At 53.3% G+C, this 26,004-nt stretch overlaps 2 protein-coding genes and 1 long non-coding RNA gene across 3 annotated transcripts in view; 1 reads left to right on the top strand and 2 right to left on the bottom strand.

The window, feature by feature from the left end:
• Positions 1–2,477: 2,477 nt before the first annotated feature.
• On the bottom strand, positions 2,478–3,343 carry LOC136369192 (uncharacterized). The gene is made up of 2 exons (XR_010744973.1): positions 3,270–3,343; positions 2,478–3,111 (listed from the first exon to the last, which is right to left on the bottom strand). It is a non-coding gene; the product is annotated as an uncharacterized lncRNA (long non-coding RNA).
• Positions 3,344–3,483: 140 nt separating this feature from the next.
• On the top strand, positions 3,484–24,188 carry WIPI1 (WD repeat domain, phosphoinositide interacting 1). The gene is made up of 13 exons (XM_066332383.1): positions 3,484–3,637; positions 5,419–5,501; positions 6,763–6,932; positions 10,874–10,970; positions 14,280–14,377; positions 15,462–15,554; positions 15,801–15,871; positions 16,547–16,654; positions 17,025–17,189; positions 17,328–17,435; positions 18,765–18,886; positions 19,570–19,670; positions 23,642–24,188. The coding sequence occupies exons 1-13, from the start codon at positions 3,567–3,569 to the stop codon at positions 23,687–23,689; spliced, it is 1,335 nt and encodes a 444-aa protein (XP_066188480.1). The 5' UTR covers positions 3,484–3,566; the 3' UTR covers positions 23,690–24,188.
• A 1,027-nt stretch (positions 24,189–25,215) lies between these two features.
• Positions 25,216–26,004, bottom strand: part of ARSG (arylsulfatase G) — a 19,312-nt gene continuing 18,523 nt past the window's right edge. Inside the window, exons 10-11 of the mRNA XM_066332380.1 lie at positions 25,861–25,951; positions 25,216–25,585 (exon numbers count right to left, since the gene is read on the bottom strand). Of these exons, the coding sequence (XP_066188477.1) occupies positions 25,248–25,585; positions 25,861–25,951 (429 nt within the window). The 3' untranslated portion in view covers positions 25,216–25,247. The remainder of the gene's footprint in view (positions 25,586–25,860; positions 25,952–26,004) is intronic.

The following is a 26,004-nucleotide window of genomic DNA, read 5'->3' on the forward strand; positions in this document are numbered from 1 at the left end:
CTCTGACCTCATCGAGCACGTCTGCAAAGGCTGCTCCCAGTTCCCTCCCTGGCAGGATCTGGGAAAGGCTCAGCACCTAAAACAGAAAAGGAACAAGTAGCTAAAGCCCAGCTCACAAAGCCTTGGTGACATCCAGACTGGCTGTGCAGTCTGCCACGACTGCTCCTGTTCTTCCCTCGCCCTGGCTGATGCACATGGCTCTCAGGGTCTCCATGAATCTTTCCCAATTTCTGTACCCTAAACAGAGGGCAATGACACTTCCCTGTGCACATGGAACACACATCCCCCCTGTGTGCCTTCTCTCCTGTCTAGACAGGACATTAGAACCTGTCTAGACAATTTAGCAAGACAAGCCAGTCTGCTGGTGACTCTCACAAATGTGTTCTGTCCATTGTTTTTTACTTTCCCACATTTTTATATTTAATACAGGAACCATGATATATTAAAAAAAGGCTTTGAAGTGATGATTCCTGTGGTACCTGCACCTTTTGATCAGGATTCTTCCAAACTCAGAATGGCCTCTGACAATCAATCCAGCTCTCTGCTTTCTTCTCACTTTTCCACTGCACAAGAGGAAAAATCTTATTTGCTGTGACAGAAACAGCAAGTAACTCATCAAAGCAGGAGGAGACTGCCGGTATAAATTCCATTTTCCCTTCTCTAGCATGCCATTAGCAGGGCTGCTCGACTCTCTCTGGTGTCAGTGCTTCTTCCTGCTGGCGGAGGCGCAGGTAACCCACTGGATAATGCAAAGAGCAGGATTTAACAAGCCCGGTGTGGAGACAGGGCTGTGTGGGAAGTGATGCTGGCCCGGCTGTGTGCAGCCTGCTCGGGGCAGCAGATGGCAGCATTTATTGTCTGTCTGACATCCTAAACCAGCCGGCGCTGGCACTCCAGTGCTCCACACTCTATGGATTAAAGCTCCTAAAGGTCGTGATGCAGCCCCTTCGTCCTCATCCACCTGCTCGATACTCGGGAAGGGTAACAAAAAAGAGCAAAGCAATGTCTGTGCCACCTCTTCCCACTCCTTCCACAGGGAAAAGTGGTTTCCTTGCTCTTAGAAACACTTGCTCTCCTTATTACACATTCACCTTTTCCCTGCAAGGCTGCAGTCCCTGAACAGGCTCCTGGTTATCAGGAATTCCAGTGGAGGATATAAAGATGTTTAACAGATTTCGCTCTGCCAAGACCTTTTTATTTTCCTGTAACAGATTTAAAATACCAGATCTATCAGTGGCTTTATCTGAGAGGGAAGAACTCAGCTGGAATTTAAACTCTGAGCAAGGGAAAAGCCTAAAAGCTCCTACAAAGTACCAAACCATTCCCACGTGGAATGGGAGCATGCAAGATGCCGTGGCTGGGAGAGGCCCTTCTGGGCACAGCACTGGTTTCCCAGCTTCTTCACCTCTGTTTCCTCTTTAAGGCTTCAGGACAAACACCCGGGGTGGAGAACACAAACCAACATCCCTCACACCATGTTTTCTGCACTGGGAAACATTTAAGATCAAATGGTCACACTCTGGACTGGGTTTAGAGTTAATGACTGAGTGGAGGTTGTTACTGTCAATAGTTACTTCAGTCACAGGATTGTCAGGAAAGGGAGGCCAATTCCTGATATATTCTTCCCAGCAAACACATGCATCAGCACAGGGACTGTCCTGGTGTCTGGCAGGGCTCTCTGCTGGCCTTGCCAGACCATTTTCCCCAGGTGTGACATATACTCAGATCCCAAGAAATATCTTGGGATTTAACTACCTAATTACCACCTCTCTCCAAAGCTGTATTCCTGAAAACTCACTTCAGCTATTTCTTTATGTTTGAGACACCAGAGACACCTCACCTCTTTACCCAGAAAGACTCAGAGCTTCCACACAGAGCACCCCAGCTTTTATTTCACACCCAGCAGCCAACTGCTCCAATGTTCCAGGGCACAGATCCTGAGATTTCCAAAGGCTTCACCAACACACAGCAGCTTTTCCAGCCCGAGGAGCAGCTTGGCCTGACCTTACATCCATCGTGGTGACAAGGCTGTACCCAACCTGCTCCAAGGGCCACCAACACTTTTCACTCTGTAGCAGAGGACAAGAACTCCCTGTTTCTCCTACCTCTGCTGACAAAACAGCCATGCAGGCAGAGTTCAAAGCAGGATTATTGACCAACATGGTTGCATCAGTCAAGCTGCAAAAATAATTGTGTTACCCAAGTCTGGGGTGCTTTATCAAGGTTTCATTTTAAAACCATGGTGATTGCCCAAGCAGCAAACATCCAGCTGTTGCTGTTGCTCAGAAACTGGGGTTTTTTTGGGTTTTTTTTTGTTGAAACACAAGGCACTGTCTCCCTGGTTTTGTTTGTTGGAGGCCTTTGTTTTGTTTTGAAATTTTTTCCTGCTCTACAGCCCCACTTCCTGTCTGACATCCCTGTTTCAAAATCAAATTATGCTGATCCACAGGGACCGTTTCAGGACATTCACAAACAGCTTTTCTATTCCATGTTTGGGTTTTATTAGAACTTCCCACTAGGCCCCTTGGAAAAGAAGTTGTTTTCCCCCCAAGCATGGTGCCTTTAAAATTATTCCCCGGCAGTGTCACTCATGTGCTTTGAGTCCTAGGGATGACCCACCATCCACCTCCCTCCAAAACGGTGTTTTGAAGATGTGCATTTTTCCTACTCCTTCCCCAAAATCAATCATCTTCACTGCTGCAGGCTTCGAAGTCCCTCACAGGGGACCATGACGGGCACTCCGAGGCCCCCATGCTGCAGAGAGGGATTAATCCAGGCAGACAGATGTGTCCACACGGAATGTGCCTCATGGAGATGGTATTGCATGTGGCTCTTTTTCCAAAAGTCCTGTGGTGCACATCAAGTGATCTGGGGCCAATGACTTCAGCACTCACATGAGGATTACTCATCTAATTAAGGGGTTTGCAGACTCTGCCCCGGCGTTTCTGTGCACTGGTTATATCATTGCACTGACTCCTGGAATATTTGTCATTTAGTGACTGGCTCGGAGGTTTGTTTTCCTTTGTGTTTTCCCCGGTAGATATGACCCTCCCCACGGCAACAGCGGTGTTAAGCACAGGAATGATGCGCGTTAGGTTTAGGATGTCAACGCTGTAAAAAGAGAAAAACAACTCTTCAAAGCACTGTTTAGCCAAGGAAGCGGAGAGGCGGACTCACTCGTTTTCCGGTCAGCGGTGTCACCACTGCCTTTCCCCGCTCCATGCCCTCACCCACGCCTTCCCTCAGGCCACCCCCGGCCCCTCAAACACCCCGTTGTCGCCGTGTCCCCGCGGCAGCGGCGCTCCCCGACATCGCTCCGCGCCCGTCTGATGCAACCACAACATCACCACGTGGCCACGCGCGGCCCTTCCGCGCCGCCAGCCAATGGCAGGCGGTTCCGCCGCTCCGGGGGGCGGGCCCGCCCCGCCTTCTCCTCACCCGATAGGTCACTCGTCGCGTCCATCAGCGCCGAGCCAGCCAATGGGCGGCGGCACCGCCCGTGCGCCGGCGGAGCGGGGCCGGGGCGGGCGCGGGGGCCGCAGCGGCCGAGGCGCCGCGCCCGCTCCATGGAGGCCGCGGCCGAGGCCCCGGGGGCGCCCGCGGCGCTCAGCTGCTTCTCCTACAACCAGGACTGCACGTAAGCGGGGCGGCCGCCGCGGGGCGGGGGGTGACAGCGGCCGGGCCGGGTCCATCCGGCCCCGCGGCCCGGAGCGGGGCGGGTCCCAGCGCCTCCGTGGCGGGCGCGGCGGGTCCCCACAGGGACGGTCCCGGTGGAACCCACCGCACACACATACACACACACACACACACACCCACGGGCCGCCGTCGGGCTGCTTCATCCCAACCGGAGCGGCCGCGGCCCCGCCGCTGTCGGCGAACACCCAGCGAGGCCCGCGGCTCTGCGAGCCCGGGGGAGGCAGAGCTCAGAGCCACCGCCGGGCTTTGCCAACCCCGCAGCTCGGGAAACGCTGCGGACGGCGAGAGCAGCGGCGTTCTCCCGGGGCTTTGTCTGCCGAGCGCTCCGTGGCCACTCGGGAGGCGGCGGCGTTGCCCAGGGCCACCAAAACCCGGCCGGAGGCTCTGCGGGAGCAGCCGCTGCCAGAGCACCGCCCCAGGCCGGTGACAGCGTCCCTTGGAGCCTCTCGGCCTCTCCAACCTGTGGTTTACCCGCTCCGATTGAAGAACCCTTCCCAACCGGGACAACAAAAAGCTCCCGAGCCACGCACGGATGTAGCCCGGAGCCAGGATCGGCCCAGATCGTGGGGAAGGAGATAAGAATCGGAGATATCAGCCTCGGTCACACCTGGAAATGCCATTTCCTTGCAGCCCTGCTTTGCATTAGTGTGCCCGAACAAAGGGCTCTTTGAGGGATGTGGATGTGCTGGTGATGTGAACCTGCTGGTCACTGCCACCAGTATTATTACGGGCTGGCTGCTAGTTTAAGACCTAGATCTTGCTGCTTACTGCATCTGGAACTGGGCAAGAGACAGCCCTTGACAAGACTCTGCCCACTACCCTTAACAGTGAGAGCAAAGCTTCCACAGCCTGGATCAATCACTGTGTCAGCACAGGTGGATCAGCCCCTGGCTTAGGAAACAGCCCCTTCTGTGTCCCACAGGTCCTGTCTGCATCCTCCCAGGTCCATCTGGACCTGTCTCTTCCTCCAGCAGCCACAGGGCCATAGGAGAGGATGAGTTTGCTCTCTCAGAGGGGCACTGGCCTTCTTTCTGTAGGCTGCAACAGCCTCAGATGGAAAACTGGATTCCTGAGTTTGTTACTTTGTATTATTTAGGTTGGAAACTGAAGTTGTGCCAGGAACCACCCATTTCCCCAATGTCAGGGTTTAACCCCAGCCAGCTCCTCGCTCAGTGAGGTGGAAAGAGAGCCAAAAGGGTAAAAGTGAGAAAATTTATGGGCTGAGGTAAAGGCAGCTTAATAATTACAGCAAAAGCCACACATGCAAGCAAAGCAGAACAAGGAATTCATTCCCCACTTCCCATGGCAGGGGCTCAGCCATCCCCAGGACAGCAGGGCTGCATCACACAGCAGAGAGGACAAAGGTCACCACTCCAAGTGACCTCCTCTTCCTCTTTCTTTCCCCCTCTTTATCCCCTGAGCCTGACACTGGCTGGCTTGGGGTGTCCCAGCTGTCCTGGCTGTGTCCCTATCCAGCCTCCTCACTGGAGGGGTGAGGAGCAGAAGAAGCCTTGACTGTGTAAGCACAGCTCAGCAATAACAAAAACATCCCCGGGTTATCTACCCTGTGTTCAGCACAGGGCCAAACACAGCCCCACACAAGCGAGTGTGGCAAAAAATCCCCATCCCAGTCCAAACCAGTACACCACTCCTGCAGGGACTCTTGCTGTCACCTGGAGGACTTCAGCTCTGAACCAGCAGGTTTTTGCTTTGTCTTTGCAGCTCCCTGGCAATCGGAACCACAACTGGATACAGACTTTTCTCCTTAAGTTCTGTGGAGCAACTGGACCAGGTCCATGAAAGCAGTAAGTCTCCTGTTTCCCTGGGGAGGAATATTGACCAGTAACACCTTAAATCTGTAGGAGTCCTTCACCTTTGTTAGAGCCCAGCTTCTCTTCCACTGCTGCCCTCCTGACAGCAGCAGTTTGTGCTGCAGCCCAGCCTACAGAGGCAGTTTCCCAGTAGAATGTTTCAGGTACATGGGCAGCAGCCCACAGGCTTCCAGCACAGCTGCTGGATAACTCCCAGGCTTTTAATCCAGCGTGGTATTTACAAGCAAGATGTTTTTAACAGGTTTTCCATGTAAAGAAGGTCATTCCCAGCAGGCCTGCAGCTCTTAGCTGTGCTCACAGCAGTGTGCAACACACACTGAACAGCCCAAAACAAGCCTGGCCTCATGGAGCAGGCTGCTTCAGGCCAGAAGTGCTTCAGCTGAGATGCACTGAGGATAACACTTCCCAGCTGGATGTGTTCATCCAGTGGGTCTGTTCTCCAGTGGCTGCAGAAGGAGCCTCAGCAGTCAGAACAGCTGCCTCATCTGGAGCAGGGTGCAGGCTCCTTTCCCAGAGTCAGGCAAAGGGAAACAGGTCCCTGCTGGTGACACGCTCAGGGTGACGGGCTGAGGCACAACCAGCCCACAACAGGACAGTTGTGGGGCAGCCTTTGTTCCTCCAACACAGCCCAGCCCAAACTGAGCATCACTCAGGGCTGGGCACACTGGAAATTGCACTCTCTGGGGATTTAGGTGCAGGGCTCCAGGACCATTGCACTGGTGCTTTCTCCACGCAGCAGGAATCATCCCAAACTCCGTCACTGCAAGACACAGCAGCCACTGTTTGCCTCCCCAGGGAGGCTGGGAGAAACCAGACACCACACAGAAGGAACACCAAGCCACAGCCAGCTCCTGCCTTACCTCACTACACCCCTCACATTCCCCAGGAAACTCCCTGACCAAAGTGAGGGCACTCCTCCCTTTATATCCCCTTCCCAAGGGTCTAGTGCAGCTGGAGGGTCTGAGGATTAGCTCCAGCTGGGCCCTGCCCAGGAGACAGAGGCACAGCAGCACTGTCAAAGAGACCTGGCTCCATTTCTGCCTTCAGGGGGAGGTTCTTTAATCCCTTCCTGCTCTGACCTAACTGCTTTGTGCCAGGCGTGGGAAATTTTTCACAAAAATGGTGCTGAACCCCTTAGCACAGAGCCTTCCAGCCCCATCCCCTCTTGAGCTGAGTCTCGCTGCTGCAGTCAGACCAAGCTGAAGGCTCTGCCTTGCTCTCCCTGTGTGCCCAGATGAAATCCCAGATGTTTACATCGTGGAGCGTCTGTTCTCCAGCAGCCTTGTGGTTGTGGTCAGCCATGCCAAGCCACAGCAAATGAATGTCTACCACTTCAAGAAAGGGACAGAGATCTGCAACTACAGCTATTCCAGTAAAATCCTGTCCATCCGGCTGAACCGGCAGGTGAGAGGGGTTATCCAGAGTTAGCCCACTCTGCCTCTTTGCTGCTTTTGCTTTTCCAGCTGGCAGCAGCCTCGGGAGGTTTGCAGGGAGGCTCTGAGTGGGGTTGGAGGGGTGGGTGTGGGTTTTACCCACATTTCTGAGGGTTCACCTGGCAGAAACCTGGCTAATATTGATCAGCGAGACGGGGCACGATCAAGTGTGCCTTGAAAAATCAAAAAGGGTTTAATAAAGAAGGAAAATATTACAAAAAAACAAAAACAAAGCTGAGCACAGCACAGAGACAAATCTCCTGCTTGCTACAGCACCTCGAAAAGCATGGAGTTTCTTTGTTCTCTCTCTTAAGTACTTAACAGCTTAGGTGGGCATTTTGGCCCTTGGCCCAATGAGAGTGACAACAGTCATTGAGTTACATTCCTGGCATCCAATCCTCACTTTTGTGCTGGCTCCGTGCCAATTACAATGAGAAACCCAAAGACCTTTTCTAGCTAGCTCCCTATAATGTCTAATGGTAAACTGAGACTCCTTTCCCTGTTTGGAAGCACCTGCTGGAGGTGTAGGGATTGCATCACCACGGGTGAGTGCCTGTGCTCTCCTCCCAGCCCCTCATGAGAGGCCTCTGACAGGAGCTGCAGGGCTGTGGGTATCATCTGTTTCCTTCAGGAAGCTGAAGCCAAGGCCTTATTTTGGTGGCAGTTACACAGAGGCTTTTTGTCATCTCCCTTCTTGCCTGTTCAGGACACAGCTCTGCCAAAAAACCACCTTTTCACATTCCTGCCTCCCCACATCCTGACTTCAGGCCCACCCCTACCATCTTGGTTGCAAATGAGACCTTCACAATTGGTTACAAAAATCCAGGAGTAACTTAAACTCCTCGGATAAGGCAAAAAGCTGCTTTCCAAGTACTTCTAGCAGCCTTGCTTTGGTTTTAAAGGTATAAAACCCACTCAGGCCACTTAAAATGATGTTTTTAGAGTGTTATCCTCTGATGTGACACAGTCTCATGCAGCCCTGAGCTCTTTTGGAGGATTTTAAGTCATCTTTTCTTTTTGTCCATAATTATTTTCCAAGTATATGCCCTAAGAAGCAGAGGACATTTTACAATGAAGAAATAAGCAGTCTGGGTAATTGTATATAATCAGCCTCTCCTCAGTTAGCAACAGTGAGACCTGCAGTGAGGCTCTCTGGGCTGAGCTTCCAGTAAAGCTGTCTTTGACCAGGAGTTCCTGCACTACAATTAAATCTGTCCTAAATTGATTTTTTTCACTTAAGCTTACGGTGAAACTGGCAAAAGAGAGACTTCCTTTGAATTGCAGATAGATGTGTGTGTGTGTAAAAATAAACTGGGAGGTTCCACTGAGCAGCTCTAGGAGATTGGTGTGAATAAAATAAGTTCATGTGCTGCTCTGGAGCTGCCTGAAGGTGATGGACAGTCCCAGCCTTGCATCCATGTTTCTTGGCTACATTATGAGCTGGGGTTCACATCCTGGGCTGAGCTCATCCTCTGCCTGTGCCACAGACACACCTGAAGGGATTTGAAGGTGCTACAGATGTTTAGAAACACAGAATCGTGGAGTCATTAGTGGAAAAGACCAATAAGACCATCAAGTCCAACCATTCCCCACCTCTAAACCCTGTTCTAAAGTGTCACACCCACACATTTTTTAAATCCCTCCAGGGATGGTGACCCCACCACTGCCCTGAACAGGCTGTTCAATGCTTAATAACCCTTTTCACAAAAAACTTTTCCCTCAAGTCCCATCTAAACCTTCCCCAGTCTGGGTAGGTTGAAGAGAAATCATTATTTCAGGATTTAAACTGGTGGCCATCAGATTCTACATGTGACACTTGAACTGTTGCCTGAGCTTCTGTAGGAAAGCTGCACTCCACTGGAAGTTCACAGAAGGACAAGTCCCAGGCAAGGCATTAGCTCAGGAAAATGGTGACAAATTAACCAGGAGCAGGTCTCAAACAAAAGGTGCATGTTTCAATCTGATCCCTCTGTGAAAAAGTCCTCGTTGTGCAGAGAAGCACAGTGTTGTTCCCTCAGTTGTTGTGGGAATATTTGGTTCCAAGCTCTGTGATAACTCTGAAGTGTGTGAAGGTAAATCCTGATTTATCTCAAAGGAGAGAATCAGGCTGTGCTCTGGGACTGCTGGGAAGCTGCTGGGCTTTCATTCACTGCTGAAGCCCTGCTGAGCTCTTTGGAGAGGTTTGAGGTGTTTATCTGACTGTGTCCAGCTCCCCAGATACAGCTCAGTTATCTGGCCTGATCCATTCCAACTACAGAAGGAGCTGGTGAGCAGTAACATTTTGGACAATTAGCAGTAGCAATTGCAGCAGCTTCTCTGAGGCCCTGTCTGTGTGCACAGTGAGGATAAACCCCATCCCAGTGACCCTCACATAGCCACAGGGCTGCGTGGAGGCCAGCAGGGGTGAACCAGCCCTCCTCTCCAGCTCCTGCTGAGCTTGTCCAGACCTCCTCTGCCTCTTCACCTCCCAGACCTTCCTGGGTTTTGTCCCTGTGGGTGCCAGCATCTCTGGCTGCTGCTTTGCCATCATCTGGAAACCTCCCTTCACCTGGACATCAAGAGCAGCCCGTTCTGGGAAAGCACATGGTGGCTTTGCCCAGATCAGCTGTATAAATATTCCTCTGCTTGCAAGTGAATGGCTCTTACTGGAGAAAAGGCAAAGTCTTCCTGGAAATGCAAAATGGCTCTGACACAGCCCCAGATGCTGTGGTTAGCAGGAATAGAAGTGGGAAAGAGTTTGATCTGAGAGTAATGGTGGAGCAAGGCAGAGATTTTTAATGTGGGTGTTTCAAGTTAGTGACTAAGCTCCACATTTAGATACTAAATAAGTGGCCTTATTTCTGAAGAGGTGGAGGCTTCCTGGACATGGATTTGGGTACTCCAACTTCAGGATGGATGGGGTCTGGGCTTGGGCTTTTATTGGGATGTTTTTAGTGCTTCTGGCCTCTTGGCACTAAGGGAGTGAAGCTGTGCACTTGCTGGGCTTACAAAACTCAGCCCTTCAGCCAGACCCAAAGCCTGGTCCCAAAAAAAGTCTCTGTGCAAAAAGCCTCCGTGGTGACACGCAGGGATCTGGACCAAGCTGAGACACAAAGCTGAGTGGCCACAGGGATGGTGGCCCAGGGCTAAGGTTACAGCATCAAGGCTTCCCTTTGCCTTTCTGCCTTTCCTCCCCGTGGCCTGGCAGCTCCTCCTGGCCAGATGGATGTTCCTGGCTGGGTCAGCAGAAGAGGTACAAGCACCTGAACTTGGGAAATCCCAGCCCCTCAGCTAAGATGGTGCAGGGGTGACTGACCCTGAACAAAACGTGTCTCAGGTCTGTGTTTATGTAGTTCTGCAGGGCACACAAAGCACAGTCTTCCCTGCTGACACCAGATGGAAAAAGAAACATAATGTGCTGGACAGATGCATTCACTTTAGCAGCAGTGGCAGAGCCAGCACCTCAATGTTGTCTCCCAAATGAGGAAGAAGTCAGGGCAGAGGGCCTGTATTCCCATCTGGAGGCACACTGACGAGCAGGATTGCGGCCTCTCAGCTGCCAGGTCTTTGTGATCAAAAAGTAATTCATTATGAACTGCAAAGAAGAGTTGGGGTAGGGATAGGTGGCAGCCAAGGCATGTGGTGGGGTGTATCCTGTTCCTGGGGATATGGAAGATGTGGAGGAGCAGAGAAGTCATTACGTTTTGTCTTCTCTCTAAAGCAAGACCAGGTGCAAAAACTCTCCAAACAAGAGTTGTACAAACCCAAATGTGAGAGGGGATGCAGAAGCAGAAGGGATCCCATTTCTGTTACATTTCAGTGGGGGGGAAATTCCTGTTGAGTTTGTCTGACAGCAGAGGTTTGGGAAGTGTGGGAGCAGCAGCCAGAGGCACTGCTGGTGAGGTTCTGTGCGTGTCCCCTGTGTCCTTGCAGAGGCTGGTGGTCTGCCTGGAAGAGTCGATTTACATCCATAACATCAAGGACATGAAGCTTTTGAAGACTATTATGGATACACCTCCCAACACAACAGGTGAGCATGGGAGAACTGTGTGACAGGGAGCTTTGTAGAGCCACAGCATTGTGTTAGAATTTAAACCAGTTTGTGGCCTGTCATCCTAACCCAGCACTGGGAAGTCAGAAATGCATGGAGGCAGGCAGGCAGCCTTGGGAGAATCACAAGATAAGCTGAGTTGGAAGGGACTCACAAGGATCACTGAATCCAGCTCCTTGCCCTGCACCATCCCAACAATCCCACCCTGTGCCCAGAGTATTGTCCAAACTCTCCTTGAGCTCTTTCAGGCCCGGTGCTGTAACCCTGCTCTGTCCTGAGCAAACCCCTGCCCTGTCTGGAGCAAACCCCTGCTCTGTCCAGAGCAGATCCATCAAAGGAGGCCAGAGATGGGCAGAAGGGTCTGACTTCCCCTTGGGGTCAGCTCCCAAAGCCATCACCGGGCTCAGAACACACGGCCAGGCACAGCACCAGTCCCTGCCAGGGAGTTCCCAGCAGCTGCTACCTGATACCATTCCATGCCGGCTGCAAACCCAGGGGCAGGGCAGTGGCTGCAGCACAGCCCCTGTGTGTGTGGCACAGGGTGAATCCTGCTTTCCTGCTGCTGGGAGAGGAGCTATTTTTATCAGCAGAGAGGGAAGCTTGGCCGGGTGCCCGCGTTGCTGTGCCGTCCTGCTCGGGCTGCAGCATCCTTTCATGGCTGGGTGCTTGGGAAGCTGCTGATGTGCTCACGCTTGGCCTCGGGGCTTTCAAGGGATGCTCTTCCAGCAGCTCCCCTGACCTACTTCAGGTCTCACCAGATGGGCTCTCTGTGTGGATTAAACGTGCTAAATGCCGCAAATATAATTAAAGTTTAAAGCCTTCCCAAGAAGGCCTGGCAGCGGGGTGGGCAGGGATACCCAGGCCTGGAGCTGTTCTGCAGAGGGGCTGGAGGATCAGGTCATGGTTTAAGAGCAGCAGCAATCAACCAGGGCAAGACTGGGATGCTGCAGATCACAGGCTTCACATGGACTTAGTATTTAAAACCCTTTTTACTGTAGCAGCTGTTACTGAAATGAGTTGAGTGACAAGCACAGTGCCCCTGTTGTCCCTGGGCCATCTGCTTTTGGTCCCAAGCTTGACCCCAAGGACGCTGTGTCCAGTAGGTCAGGGCAGTCCAGCCTCAGTGCTTTGTGCAACTTGTTCAGGAGTGGGGATGTAGGAGCACGTGGAAAATGTGCCATCCCCCTAAAGTATGTGCCCTGGGCACGGTGACACCAGCACAGGCAGGACCAGGACTTGCTGCAGCCACACTGGCCGGTCTCAGTGAGATCTCTGGCTGTTCCTGGCCAGCACCTGGCTCCTCATCCAGCCTCCTCCACGTAGGAGAGGAAAATGCCCACGGTGTCCAAGACAGTTGTTTTTCATGTGACTCACGTCAGGGGCAGGATTTGAGGCAAGGTGCTTGGGGTGACGTGTGCTGTGGGGGCACATCTTGGGAAGGACTGCAGCTTAGGAAACCATCTCGTGCGACTCCCCCCAAGCCCTGGATGTGCTTGGATCTGCTGGCGTGAGGGCAAGGCCAGGCTTCCTGGATACAGTAGTGTTTTTCCGTGCTGCTGGAGGAAGCCACCTGTGACGTGGCACTGCCAGAGGTGCCATCCGAGCAGTGCCAGCTGCCACCTCCCTCCTGAGCCCACCACTGCGAGCACCAACCCTCACCATAGCTAGGGGGGCTGCGGAGGGGAGAGAAGCATCCTCACAACCCCTGGCCCTGTGATCCTTGTTCTTTGTGTGTCCCCGAGGTCAGCCCAGTACACTCACATCTGTGTTTTCCCCTGGCCTGGTTTCCCGGCCGCCTCTCCCGGCCAGAGGAGCAGAGGGAGCGGGTGACTCACCCCGGCGCTCAGAGCTCGCTTTGTTTAGCTGCAGCCTTCCCTGATCCTCTCTGAAAGGGCTGTGCTGATCCCCCGTGCTGCCCGGGCCGGGGCATCACCAGCCGGAGGAGGCAGGATGCTCATCACAGCAGCAGTCTCTGGGCTATCTTTGCCTTCCTCTTATCCCTCCCTCTTTTAATTGCCTTTTAATTGCCCGCACTTTGGTGCTCCTCGTGCCTGTCCCGGTGCGCCATCCCTGGAATGATGTTCGTGCCTGTGGATGGATGGATGGGGAGCGCATCCCTGGGGCCTCTGGCCGCTCCTGCAGCTCCTGGCTCGGCTGCGGTCTCTTTGTTTGGCCATAAACAATGACCTAAAACGAGAGCTCCGGCCGGTCCTTCCCCGCTGCCGCTGGGCGGGGGCCAGGGCCGTGTCCTGACACGGGGCTTGCACGGCACGGCAGGACACGTCCGTGCGTCTACGTGCGGTGTGTGGCTGTCCCGCTGGCCCCTTTGGGGACCGCAGTGGCGGCCCCGCTGCCTTTAACCCCGCGGCTTCCTCCGCACGTGGGATTTAGATGGGACCCCCGCCGCGGGTCAGGAAGCTCAGGTTGTGCTGCCCGAGCCTTGAGTTTGGTTTGGGAGGGCTGCGAGCACACGGATGTGGGGCAGGAAGCGAGCGAGGCACGTTTCGGATGTGACAGGATTCACCGGGCTGGATCCGCAGCCAGCAGCGGGAACGGGAGGCAGGAAGAGATGCTCTTTTCCGAGGTCACCTGGGGGACAAGGGGGTGGATGTACCCACACACGTATCCATCCATCCCTGTCTCATCCTGTAATTCCTGCTCGCTTTGAAAGGAGCGCTTGGGAACCTTTGTGCTCGTGTTGGCGCAAAACCAGATGGCTCTTATGGGAAAGAATTCCCCCCGCACTTAAAATTTCGCTGCGTTCGAGTTCCTTGTCAGGCGGAAACTCCCTGCACAGCTGGCGCATTTCCTTTGTCTTTCTCTGCTTCCCTTTTCCATTCAGAGGGGAAGGAAACGGCACTGTCCTCAGCCAGGCTGCAACGGGGCTGCACCCACCCTGAGCTGCTCCTCTGAGCCTCCAGCCCGGCACCTACACCCTGTGCACATCTGGACGTGTCCAGATGTGGCTGGACAGGAGTGCTGTCAGCCCTCAGACCCACATGTCCTTTTGTATTTCATGCATCTATCCCTGCCTTCTCCAGGGAGACGGTAATGCAGGGAAAGCCCAGAGCGTGCTGAAAGCCGGCTCTGGGTTCCCTGTGCTCGGGGAGGGTGGCAGGGCACAGCCGCCGTTCTGTCCCGTACCAGCAGATGTCCCCACGGCCGAGGTGTTCCCAGCGCTGCACGGCCCCGCTCCCACAATGAGCCAGAGCCTGAACCCTCCCCGCCGTGCCCCGTGCTGTCCTCCCCCCGCTCGCAGCCTCAGCCGTGTCCCTGTCCCCCTGCCAGGTCTGTGTGCTCTCTCCATCAACCACGCCAACTCCTACTTGGCTTATCCCGGCAGCGCGACCAGCGGAGAGATCGTGCTTTACGACGGAAATACTTTGGTAAGCGCGAAGCTCAGCCTTTGGATACCGGCAGGGGCTGAAAACAAACAGAGCCACAGCAAAGCCAACGGGGCCCTGGGGAAGGATGAATAAATACACTCCACCGAGCTGCAGTGCGAGGGAACTGCCTGGGAGGCACATCTGGACGGAGCCCCCTTGCTCGGAGCAGACAGCTCTGAGATCAGGACGTGCGTCTCCCAGCACAAGATATTCAGGGAAATGTGACCCACTGCCCTGCAGCCCCAGGGCCACTGCCAGGCTGACACTGGGGTTGCTGTGGGAGCGTCAGCAGCGTGTCCCGTGGGAATGATGTGACCAGCGTGGCCCAGGAGGGGTTGGAGCTGCTCCAGGCACAGGGCAGGACCTGGAGCAGCCACTTTGCCACACCGTGGGCTGGAAGGGATTTGGACCCAAAGTCACAGGGAGGGCAAAGTGTCCAAAGTCCCCTTAGGATATCTGTCCCTGGCTGGATGCAGGGTCATGACTATCTGCTGTTTATGCCAGGGCTTTGGGTTACATAAGGCTGGTTGCTCCGTACGTGCAGCGAGAACTGAGGATCTGCAGCAGGGAGGAGCAGAGCACAGGGATAAGGCTGCTTCTGCAAGAGGTGCTGCGAGGGCTGGGGCTCCCTGCAGGTTACCAGGGTGGTGTCACTGCAGCAGGACTTGCTGTGCAGCACAGAGAATTCCAGGGAAGCCAGCTTTCATCCTGACAGAGAAGGGCCAGGCTTTGGAGAGGGCGCAGACACAATCCTGAGCCCTGGAGAGGCAGGGAGCTGAGGTTCTCTACCCCTGGGGTGAGCTTTCTGTAATCACTGTGGCCTTAATAGGTGGGGAATGAACTCAAGGCAGGGCAGAGATAAACTGCTGGGGATGATGAAGAGATACCATCAGCACAAGAGGATCCTGTGAATCCACATCAGCAGGTGTGGATAGGGTGCGAGGCAGGAACGCCCTGCTCTCACACAGTCCAAGGAGCAGTGTGTCCCTTTGCCCACACAGTCCAAGGAGCAGCGTGTCCCTTTGCCCACACAGTCCAAGGAGCAGCGTGTCCCTTTGCACTCACATTCCCTTGTGCCCTACAGAAAACAGCCTGCACCATTCCTGCCCACGACGGGCCTCTGGCCGCTCTCGCCTTCAACTCCACCGGCTCCAAGTTGGCCAGTGCTTCTGAAAAAGTGAGTGAGTGTGGCTACAAGTACTCTCCCTCTGCCCAGGGCTGCCTCAGCACCCCTGAGCTGCTCCTTCTTAAACACAGCCAGCACACAAGGGCTGCTGACTCCTCAGTGTATCGGGATCAGACTGAGCCCAGCTGGCAAACAGGAGGAGCCTTTGCATGTCCTGAGTTTCCTGGGCGTGTCAGGGAAAGGGCTCGGGCTCCTTGGCCTACTCCTATGTGATATTTCCATTTGCATTTTTTGCAGGGCACAGTCATTCGTGTATTTTCCATTCCTGGGGGGCAAAAACTCTATGAATTCCGCCGAGGGATGAAAAGGTCAGTTCATTCTTCTGGCAGTGACAAGTACACAGAGGGCTCCCGGAGCCAAAATGTAAACACAGGGACACAGGGCAACGTCAGATCCTGGTGGCTTTGGCATCTTTCGCAGAAGGAAAACAAGAGCAAACGTATCAGCTTGAAATGTCACTGTGCCAGGCTGTGGCCAGCTCATTGATTCCCTTCAGTGTGTCACAGAACAGGGTGATGGCAAGGAACATAGAGTCACTCCATGTAGTCTGTCTTTTCTTTTTTCTTATTTGGAATAATGAAGTCCCCAAAATTGTCAGAGACCTCATTCCTGCTGAACCTGTGCAGGAGATGCTGTCATATGGCACTGATCAGTACGTTGGATATCCTCCCTGGTCTCTGCAGCACCAGAAGCTGCAATGAGGTTGGTACAGATGTTCCCTCCACAGGCAGCTCTGTGAGCAAGGTTATTTCCACCTCTCTGGCTGTTTGTCATTAGCTCGAGGCTACCCCCAGCCCTGCTGAGCAAAGAGATTAGGGAATTGCTCATCAGTGAGCCCACAGGCTCAGCAGCAGCAGTGCAGGGTGATCCTCACCATGGATGGGTCTCCCTCCTGCCCATGCACTCCTCTGTGAGCCAAACACAGCGGTTCCCCTCGAATGATTGCTGTGGAAGTGACCAGTCCTGTCCTTGCTTGGCTCTAGGTATGTGAACATCAGCTCCCTGGTGTTCAGCATGGATTCCCAGTTCCTCTGTGCATCCAGCAACACGGAGACCGTGCACATCTTCAAACTGGAGCATCTCACAGACAGGTGAGGGATTAGCCTGGCTTAACCTGCCTGCCCCAGGGCTGTCTCTGCTTCAGAGGTCTGTGTTTATACAGCTGCTGCTCTGCATGTCCTCACCGTGTACTCTCCCATGAGCAATACCAGCTGCAAACTGTCCTTGTGTCCTGAGGGACTCACCCTTTGGAAAAGGCACACACTGCACCCCTGCTGTCAGCCTCTCCAGGCCTCTCTGGGTTTATTAGGTGCCGCTGTTCCCTGCCCTTCTGCAGCCAGGCTGGTGCACAATGTACAGGTTCTCCAAAAAACCCTTCACCCGTGCGAGATCAGGTCTGTTCCTGGTGTTCTGTCACACCGATCACAGAAACCCCACTGACGCTGCTTTGTGACCCCTCAGCCGGCCAGAGGAGCCTCCAACCTGGAGTGGTTACATGGGAAAGATGTTCCAGGCTGCTACCAACTACCTCCCTGCCCAGGTGTCAGGCATGATGAGCCAGGACCGAGCCTTTGCCACCGTGCGGCTGAACATCTCCGGACAGAGGAACATCTGTGCCCTCTCCACGTAGGTGCTGACCCTGCTGACCTCTGCCCCTGGGCCAGGCCAGCCTTGTCTCGTCCCCCTGCCTGCAGAGCACTGCAGAGCAGTGCTGCTGTGTCTGTGTGTGTGAGTTTCTTGGCCTCAAGATGCTTCTCCCAGCAGGATTCAGAAGCTGCCTCGGCTGTTGGTGACGACATCGGACGGACATCTCTACATCTACAACCTGGACCCGCAGGATGGAGGGGAGTGTGTCTTAATTAAAAACCACAGGTAACTCTGCCTCCGCTCACACCTCGTACGAAAATAAAGGGAAATCTCACCTGGCAGCACAAAATGGAGCTGTAGGAGCAAGAAAGTTAGAACAGTTTGTGGTTGGAGCTTTGCCTGATCTGACAGACGTGACAGGGAAGCAGATCAGCAGGCAGGGACACAGGGCTTCTTGCAGGAGAAACCAGAGACATCTCAGGTGCCATGGCAGCTGTGGGATATCCCAACTTAGACTGGGCAGACTGTGCTTCAGGAGATACCCCCAGCAGCAAAGCTCTGACCATCATCTTGGCAGGAGAGCAGAGCACCTTTTCCAGATTGGAGAGGGTGCTGGAGAGCTGACTGGGGGTAGGATGGTGTGGAGTGACACAGTGAGCTTCTGTAAACACAATCCCAGTGCCAAAGCAGAGGAATTTCTTCATGGAGGGGGTTGTTCAGCATTGGAAGGGGCAGCTCAGGGAGGTGATGGGGTCACCATTCTTGGAGTTGTTCAAGAATGGACATGGCCCTCAGTGCTCTGGTCTGGGTGACAAGCTGGTGGTGATCAGTCCAAGGTTGGGCTCGATGATCTCAGAGGTCTTTTCCAACCAAAACCGTTGTGGGATTCTGTGAAAACAGAGCCTCCCCCGCCACCGTTCAGTCCATATGCAAATCCCATTAAGCACGGAACCCCCCCCGCACACATCTGGGCTGCTTGGCTCCAGATGTGAAGCCTTTGGGGTGGGGTGAGATGTAACATGTGCTCCAGGCCGGGAGGTGGCTGCCAGCCAGGAAAGTGCCAGCAGCTTTTGGAAAAGCCACAAAACAAAAGCACTTCAAAGCTGCGCTGTCCAGCGCGCGCCGCCCGCAGCCCCCAGCCGTGTCATGTGGGCTCCTCTGAGCATCAGAGGGCTGAAAAGGGCCCTTGGGTCATGAGTTACATTACATCATACGATATCTCTGCTCAGACTCTGTCCTAAACTAGCCAGGGCTGCTTTTCCCATCTAGTCTGCTCCTGTTGGAGGCCCTTCGGAGCCCCCTCTGTGATTAGAAACACTGTTTGCCTTTGTAACCTAAAGCTTTTGTGGTCAATCTGTTCCCTTCTGTTCCCATGCCAGCATTGTCCTCCAGCTGAAGTGGTGCTTTCCCTATCTCCTTCTTCACCCCCTGCTTTCCTCGTGGAGCACAATGCTCCCCTGTCCACAGCACTGCTGGGGCTGCTGCATGCAGTGATGGGGATGGGTGATGTGCTTCGAGGAGATGTGGATGCATGGGCTTGTCTTAGCTGGAGCTGGGCAGGAACAGCTGGGATCAGAACTAACTCTTCTCCCCTCTCTTGATCTGTACAATTAGTCTGCTTGGCTCAGGAAAGATGGAGGAGAACAAAGAAAACGACCTTCAGCCTCCAGTACCTCAATCTTATGCAGCAACTGTAGCCAGACAAAGTACAGTGCCTTCAACTTCGACCATGCCAGGTAAGCACCACATCTGCCCTTCCTCAGGCAGAAGCCACAAAACCGTCTGGGGCAAAGGAGAAAGTGTCCCACATTCCAAGGGCTCATCCAGGACGTGCATGTGGTGACATGTGCACTGCACGCTGAGGCAGCAGGACTTGGTCACCTGGTTCATCCTCTGCCACAAAAACAGGGCACAGAGCACAGCTGTCTGCTCTGCTTCCTTGCCAGCTCTGCTCCCTGTGCCCAGCTGTGCCACAGACAGGCCCAAGGCAGAGCAGGAACCACGCTTTGGCAGAGAGCAGCTGCTGCCAGCTGGTTTCCAGGAGTTGTAACCATGGGTGTGAAAGTCAGGGCTCACTGTTTTTGTGGCGAGATTGCCTCAGAGTCTCTGAAGCTGGTACACCTTGTACTAAAGTGCTGCAGGAAAAGACTGGGTGACTGTAGATCCACATACAGATGCAGATCTCACTCTGAAATCGGTGCTTAGGTTCATGGCAGGAAGAGGAAAGCTGCTGCCATGGGAGCTGACCGTGTAGTTCATCCATAATCCATAGTGTCCATGGGGACACCTTCCTCTTCCTCAATCCATGAAGCCAGAGGAAGCAGCTCAGTGCTAAAGAGAGGGTAACAGTGTCTGCTGCTTGTTTGCAGCCTCCCCCCATCCCTTCCTGCAGTAACACTTTGTGTTTTCCCTGGGCCAGGATACTCGGAGGACGGCGGAGCCCTGCGAGGGGAGGTGATCCCAGAGCACGAGTTTGCAACTGGACCAGTCTGTCTGGATGATGAGAATGAGTTTCCTCCTGTGAGCATTCGGGACCCCTAAACCTGCAGTGCAGCCCTCATGCTAAGAAGGAAGTAGTAACCTCTCCCAGAAGAGATTCCATTGCCCCCTCTTTGTCCCAGCTGGCTGTGAAGCCTAAAATAACTGAATGGGTTCTAGGGACAGTGCCAGGAAAAGGACACCCCACTAAACAGCAGCTGGGGATGGGGTAAAAATGATCAAACCTAAGCAGAGATAGATCTGAACAAATTTGCTGAGTGGTGTTCAGATCCAGACCTAACCTTTGTGCCTTGAGCAGATTTCTAATACTATCAGGAATAGTTTTAATTGGAACAATTTAGAAATAAAAACTTCATACCCTGTTGCATTTTTAGTCAGTTGTGTTAGTTCATGGACTGCAACTGGAACATACCTGAACCTCACCAGACTCTTAATTTCCAAGGTAACTGAGAAGGAAACTTCTTTTCCAAGTACAAAGATGAAAGGAATAACAGAATTTTAAACCATTTCATGATTTTTATGTGGCACTTTCTCAGTTACCATTGGAAGGAGCTAGTGGATTTTTCAATCTAACTTCAGCCTGGCAATGTCTTTCTGGCTCCTTTTCCTATTCCACTCTCATTAATTAAGTATCTAACCCCTAACTGGACAAATGTTGGTCTGTGCTGTGATCTGGTTGTAATCAGTGATGTCTTCATAGCAGTAATGCAGCAGAATATTGTAATGGATTTCAGGTTGCAGCCTTGGCAGGCTTTTGGAATTCCTGACTTCATTTTTACATATCCTGCTGCTGGAGTTTTGCCTGAAAAGGAGGAAGTACAAACCTTATCCCAGGATTCGTTCCATGTGCTGAGCTGACCTCTGTGAGGCACCTTCCTCTGAGCTGAGGCAAAGTGTTACTTAGATAAAAGGAGGCTGGCTCATGACTCCTTTTGAACCAGCACCACCTAAACCCAGCTCAACTCACACAACCCTCAGATTATTTCTTTCCTTACCTGCAACATTCCCTGCTGTAAACCAGGAGCAGGAATTTCCCAGTTGTCCAACTCCATTTACTCAAGGAGGATATTTAAAATGTCTCCCTCTGTGTGTGCCCACGGAGAAGGTGATGGCCCAGGCCTCTGGAAGGAGCAGCAGGGGCAGAGAGAAATCCTTTGTTTCCTTCTGCTAAACCTGCTCTTGAACTCGTGATTTGGGGACAAGCAAATGCCAGCACGCAGGAATCCCGCTGCTCCTGAATGAGGCTTCCTGCTGGGACTGTGCTGGATGAAAGCAGCCCCAAACCCCTGCTGTACCACAGCAGGTGCTTTGTGAAATGAACTTTGATCCCTCCAAATCCTGTCATTAACCTGACAGAGCGGTGACATGTGTATTGTTACGGAGGAGGTGGTGTTAGGGAAGGGAAGGTGCTTTTCCAAAAATACTCCCTTGATAAGGAGCAAAGGGAGCTTCCAGATAAAGCCCCCAAAGCTCTGGGTTTGGGGTTTGCCTCTCGCAGTGGGAGCACTCAGGATGTTTGGATGCTCTGGATTTCACTGAACTTGGCTGTTTTCTCAGCACTTGAGGTCTCCAGTCTCAGTGAAGGGGCTTTCAGGCATCGGTCACTCCTGTGCAGAGAAGGAGGCAGAGAAAACCTGACCTTATCCAACAAAAATGTTTTGACAGCATTCAGCTTTGCGGAAACATGGGAAGGGTTTTGTTTGTTTTCCAGTGTGCAACAAAAAGACTTTTAAAAACCTCAAAACTTGTGACAAAATGGAATATTCACCCGCAGCCCACGGTATGGCTTTGAACTCAGACATGGTTCTGGAGAAACAGCAGTGCTCAAACCCCACAGTTTCTCCCCATTTTGAAACCTCTTGTCTTCCCTTGACCTCAAGCAAGACTTCAGAGGCTCAGCTGTTAAAGACTGAGGAAAACCAGCTTCAGCCTGACATAAAATCTGTCAAACGCTGCCTGTTCATTAAGTGGAAGGAGGGAGAGATCGGAGAGGAGATGAGGAGCCCAAGGAGGACTTGTAAAAAGTGGCCTCACAAGAGGGAACGTGGATGTTGTTGCTGCTGCTGGTGCCAGGATTGCAGAAGGAGGTTAAACCAGTTCAGACAATTCCTGCGTGGATGGGGTGGATTAAGCACTCCCAAGTCACTGCTGAGCTTGGGCAGGAAGGCCTCAGGTGTTACTGAGGGGGCAGAAGCCATGGGAGCTGTGCTGGATGTGCAGGGGGGAGGCTGCAGAGCCCTCACCCTGCAGGATCAGAGATGTGACAGGGTGGGAAGAGCAAACCCAGCTCTGGCTGCAAAAAATGGTGGCGATTTGGGCTGTTCTCTGGTCACCTGCCTGAGCAGCCAGCCCTGTTCTGTGGGTGTAACAGGGAGTGAGGTTTCCAGTGGTGCTGGGAGCTGCTGGGGTGTGCTTTGGGCCAGGCACTGCAGTTTTGGGGTAGTGCTGTGAGGTTTGGCAAAGGAAATCCTGCAGGATTCTGCAAGCAGCACAGCCTGTGTGCAGCTGGGGAGTGCAACCAGAGGATCTTCCCAAAACTTCTGGGATTCAGTAGGAAGGATGATTTCTTCCAGCAGATTGGTCAGTGCTTTCCAGGCGTAGGTGATCCATCCTGCACTTGGCTGCAGGGCCCAGAGGTGAAGGTTTTATCAGGAGAGCCATTTCATGAAGTCAAGTGAGACTGCAATCAGCTCTTCAAAGGCAGCTTCCCCTCACTGATACTCCATCATTCCTAAAAACCATCTTCCCCATTGGTTTTTGGCTGCTCCAAAACAGTTTGGGCAGTTTCCTGTGCTGCCAAAGGATGCTGCTGCCCGTAGGAGGGAAAAAATCCAGGGGGAATCTACAACAGGGCAGAACTCAGTGCCCTGTCATGGGGTCCACACACTCCTCTGCTGCTCCAGAACACAGGCCTTGATACAAGAAACCAGGTTGCAGATACAGCTCTGGCTCTGTGGAACCACTGTTGGCCCAGATTCCTCCTGGCTGTTTGCTGAATGGTGTTTCCCTCATCCTGTTGCATGGATATGGGCACTTAATTATTTTAAGTGATTATTTTTTAACAGCTGGCTCATAGCAGAGGAAAGGCCACAGATTTTTCCAGTGAGGCTCTACTTGTAATTCTGTTTCATAGGGGATGAGGGAGTTTGGCAGAACCTGGCTCCTGCCCTTGTAGCTCAGACTGGCATTCTGGGCAGCTGGGGCTTGCAGGATTAAGCCCAGCTTATCAGTCCATTAGCTGAGGTCCCTTGGGAATTGTGCCATCCAGTGTCAGTGCTTGTGCCTGGAAACCTGGCCAGTGATGGTGCTGCAGCTCATGGAGGGACAGACCTGGGAGGAGGACAGACCCTCTGCAGCAGGAGCTGTGGGGTTCACATCCCTTCCAGGTCACCTCTGGCAAGGCTGGAGTGGATGTGCCCAGGGCTGCCCACGCCTCATCCAGGAGCAGGGACACATTTTACCCTGTGGCAGGAGTCTCTGTGGCAGGAGTAGCTGATGGGAGGTCAATCAGGGTCCTGCTGCTGCCTGTTCTTCTCTGCTCCTGCTTTACTCTTGCACTCAGAGGCTTTGCTGGTGTTTAAGCTGGGCTTTTCCTCCCTTAATCCTGTCTTAACACGTTGGAGTTTAACTCTGGGATCCATCCAGAGACCCTGGAGCAACACAGGGATGCCCAGCACAAACCCTTCCCTCCAGCCACGCCAGAGCTGAGCTCTTCGGGAGCAAATGCACTCCCCAAAGCCTGGCTCTGCTCAGCCCAGTGCCAGCCACAGGCCAGACACACTTATCACTGAGCCAGATGGTTCCTGTTCCCAGGACTGTCAATTTGGGGAGGGGGAGAGCAAATAAATAAACCTCTCCCCAATCTGCCTTGGAATGGAAAGTAAAACACCGCAGGACATCCCTCCCCCTGCTCCTCCCCAGTGCGTAAAACCAACTGGGAACGCTCCCTGGTGCTGGGAAAAGTAAGGCCCTTCTTGTTTTGATTTTGGTAGATAATCTTGTGCCGTGGAGGTCAGCCGGGCAAGGCGAAGAGGTCGTGAGGAGAAGCAAAACATCCCCGCTTAGGACAGCTGCTGGGAGGTGCTTTGGAAAAGCCAGGAGTTTCGAAGAACAGATCTGTGAGTCCCCAAGATGAGAAAAAAAAAATATATATATAAATTAAGGTGGGCCACACTTTTTTCCTCTGTGTAAGTGAACGCCTGGCCCTGTTAGCCCCTGTTTTAATTTGTGTCTGGGTGGGGTGTCAATGTACTGTATGCACAAGGCTCTATTTAACAAACTCTATGGTAGAACCACAGTGTAAATGCTAATTTAATCAGATTTGTATGTAACCAGAATTTTATATACCCGTTTGTCCCTTTTCTAATTTATGCTGTTTTATGTGTATAAATGTACTTATAGGAAGAGATATGAAACTTATGTCTTTGTACAGTATATACAGACTATTTTAACCCAGGCAAAGTATTTTTGCAGTGATATTAGAGAAGATGCCATTTGCTATGTTGAAAGACAGAATAAAGTCACAGTCTGTCCCTGGCAGCTCCTGCTGTTCTTTTTGGGGCCCTAAAGGTGTCAGTCTGGATTAAGTTTGGGGAATGGGAGGGGTTTTGGGGGCCAGAGTGAGGACAGCACACCTGGGTGAGTCCACACAAGTCCTCCTAAGGCCAAAGAAAGATCTGGGTGTGTAGATCAGAACCCAGATTGGTTTCAGAACACCCTCACTCAGCTGCTGAGAAATCTCAGTGGTTTCTCAGGTTTCAGCTGCACCTTTAATTCTGCCTTTGCAGCTCCCCAGGCCTTTGCACCTGCCCAGAAATGGCCCCACAGGAGCTGCTGCACTCCCTCTGTGCCTGCCTTGGGGTCGGCAGGAGCAGCTCCTCTGCCTGGAGCCCTGATCTGCTGCAGACCCCAGGGCAGGGCCCTTCCCTGAGCTCCCCAAACCCCACAGTTACACCTTTGTCTTTCCTGCAGAGCTGATGGGGAGCAGCCCCAGTTCTCTCCCTGCCAGGGAGAACAAGGAACAGCCTTTCCCAAACCCTTGGATGTCACAGTGTGGTCCCTGAGCTCCACCATGGCAGGACAAGCTGAGTGTCCTTCCCACGTGGATGGCAGAGTGTCCTTCCCATGTGGATGGCAGCCCTCAGGGACAGCCCAGGACCTCCTTCCTTCCTTCCTTCCTTCCACAGACAGCTGGGCCTTGCCATGGCCCTGCTAATGAACAAGGGCTGGTGGCCCAGGGGCTGTCAGCCCCATCCTCCCCTGCCTTGTGCTCCCACCAGCTGCTCCTTTAAGGTTCCTTTCTAGAGGAAAACCAAGCAAAATTCCCAGAGGAATCCCCTCCCAAGGCCAGCTCTCACAGAAGGTAGTTGTAATACAAGAGCTGTCTCTTTCCCAGATAAAGAGCCCTACAAAAAGCCTTCTACATGCCCAGAGTCCAAAGGGAGCTCTGTGAGCTCCCCCAGTCCCACACCCAACTCATCTTCCTCTTCCCAGCACGGAGCAAAGGGAACCACAGCCTCCCTCCCTCTCCATGGCCGCCTCCAGGAGTTCACAGACAGCACCACACTTGGGAAAGGAGCAGCCTGAGCAATTATTTGCTTAAAGACAAAGGCGTGGTGTTCTCTTTTCCACGTGGGGATCCCATGAGGATCCCAAAGCTCCGTGAGCCCCGTGGCACCGGCAGCCCACGTGCTGCACGTTGCAGCAGGGAATTGCAGCTGGATCCTGGGAATAATCTGCAACAGAGACATTGTCTGCTGCAATGTCCTGCAGAGCTCGGGCATAAGCCCTGCTGATGGCAGGCAGCACTGCCTGGTACTCCCTGGATGCCACATCCAGAGGCTCCTGCTCCTGGATGTCACGGTCCAGGTTGAAGATGAGGGGTGGTTGGTGCCGCTCTGCTGGCCCAGTGCTGCCATCACAGGCCGTGGCCCCTCCTAGGGAGGAAATGGGAGAAAAACCCCGGAGTCACAGAGGGCCAGGGATCACCTCTGTATTCCTCACCCACCCAGGATGGCCCATTCCCACCATCCCACCTCTTATCCCAAGAGCATTTCTGAGAGCAGCCCCAGGCTGCAGACACAGCTCGGCACATCTTCGGGTCTGCTCTTGGTTGAATGAACCTGAGCTGGTTCTCAGCTGCATCTGCAGGGATCTAAGCATTCCAGGAGCCCCTTCCCAGGCTTCCCAGCCCCTGGCAGGGAGGCAGTACCTGTGGTGTAGAAGGCCTTGTACTGAGCCAGCCGCAGCACCTCGATCTCGCCAACCTTCCCGGCTGCGCCGCTGTTGGGGTGGAGCAGAACCTGCAGGAAGGACAGAAAGATTCCTGTCAGCCCACGGCAGGGAAAACCTGCTC

The sequence above is a fragment of the Sylvia atricapilla genome, chromosome 18, assembly GCF_009819655.1.
Source record: "Sylvia atricapilla isolate bSylAtr1 chromosome 18, bSylAtr1.pri, whole genome shotgun sequence".
NCBI classification, from domain to species: Eukaryota; Metazoa; Chordata; class Aves; order Passeriformes; family Sylviidae; genus Sylvia; species Sylvia atricapilla.

What these genes read in the sequence shown, in the direction of transcription:
- WIPI1 (XM_066332383.1), top strand. Translation starts at nt 3,567, where the DNA reads ATGGAGGCCGCGGCCGAGGCCCCGGGGGCGCCCGCGGCGCTCAGCTGC. An exon ending in TTCCGCCGAGGGATGAAAAG is followed by an intron (nt 15,872 to 16,546) that starts GTCAGTTCATTC and finishes GCTTGGCTCTAG; the next exon opens with GTATGTGAACATCAGCTCCC. An exon ending in AACATCTGTGCCCTCTCCAC is followed by an intron (nt 17,190 to 17,327) that starts GTAGGTGCTGAC and finishes TTCTCCCAGCAG; the next exon opens with GATTCAGAAGCTGCCTCGGC.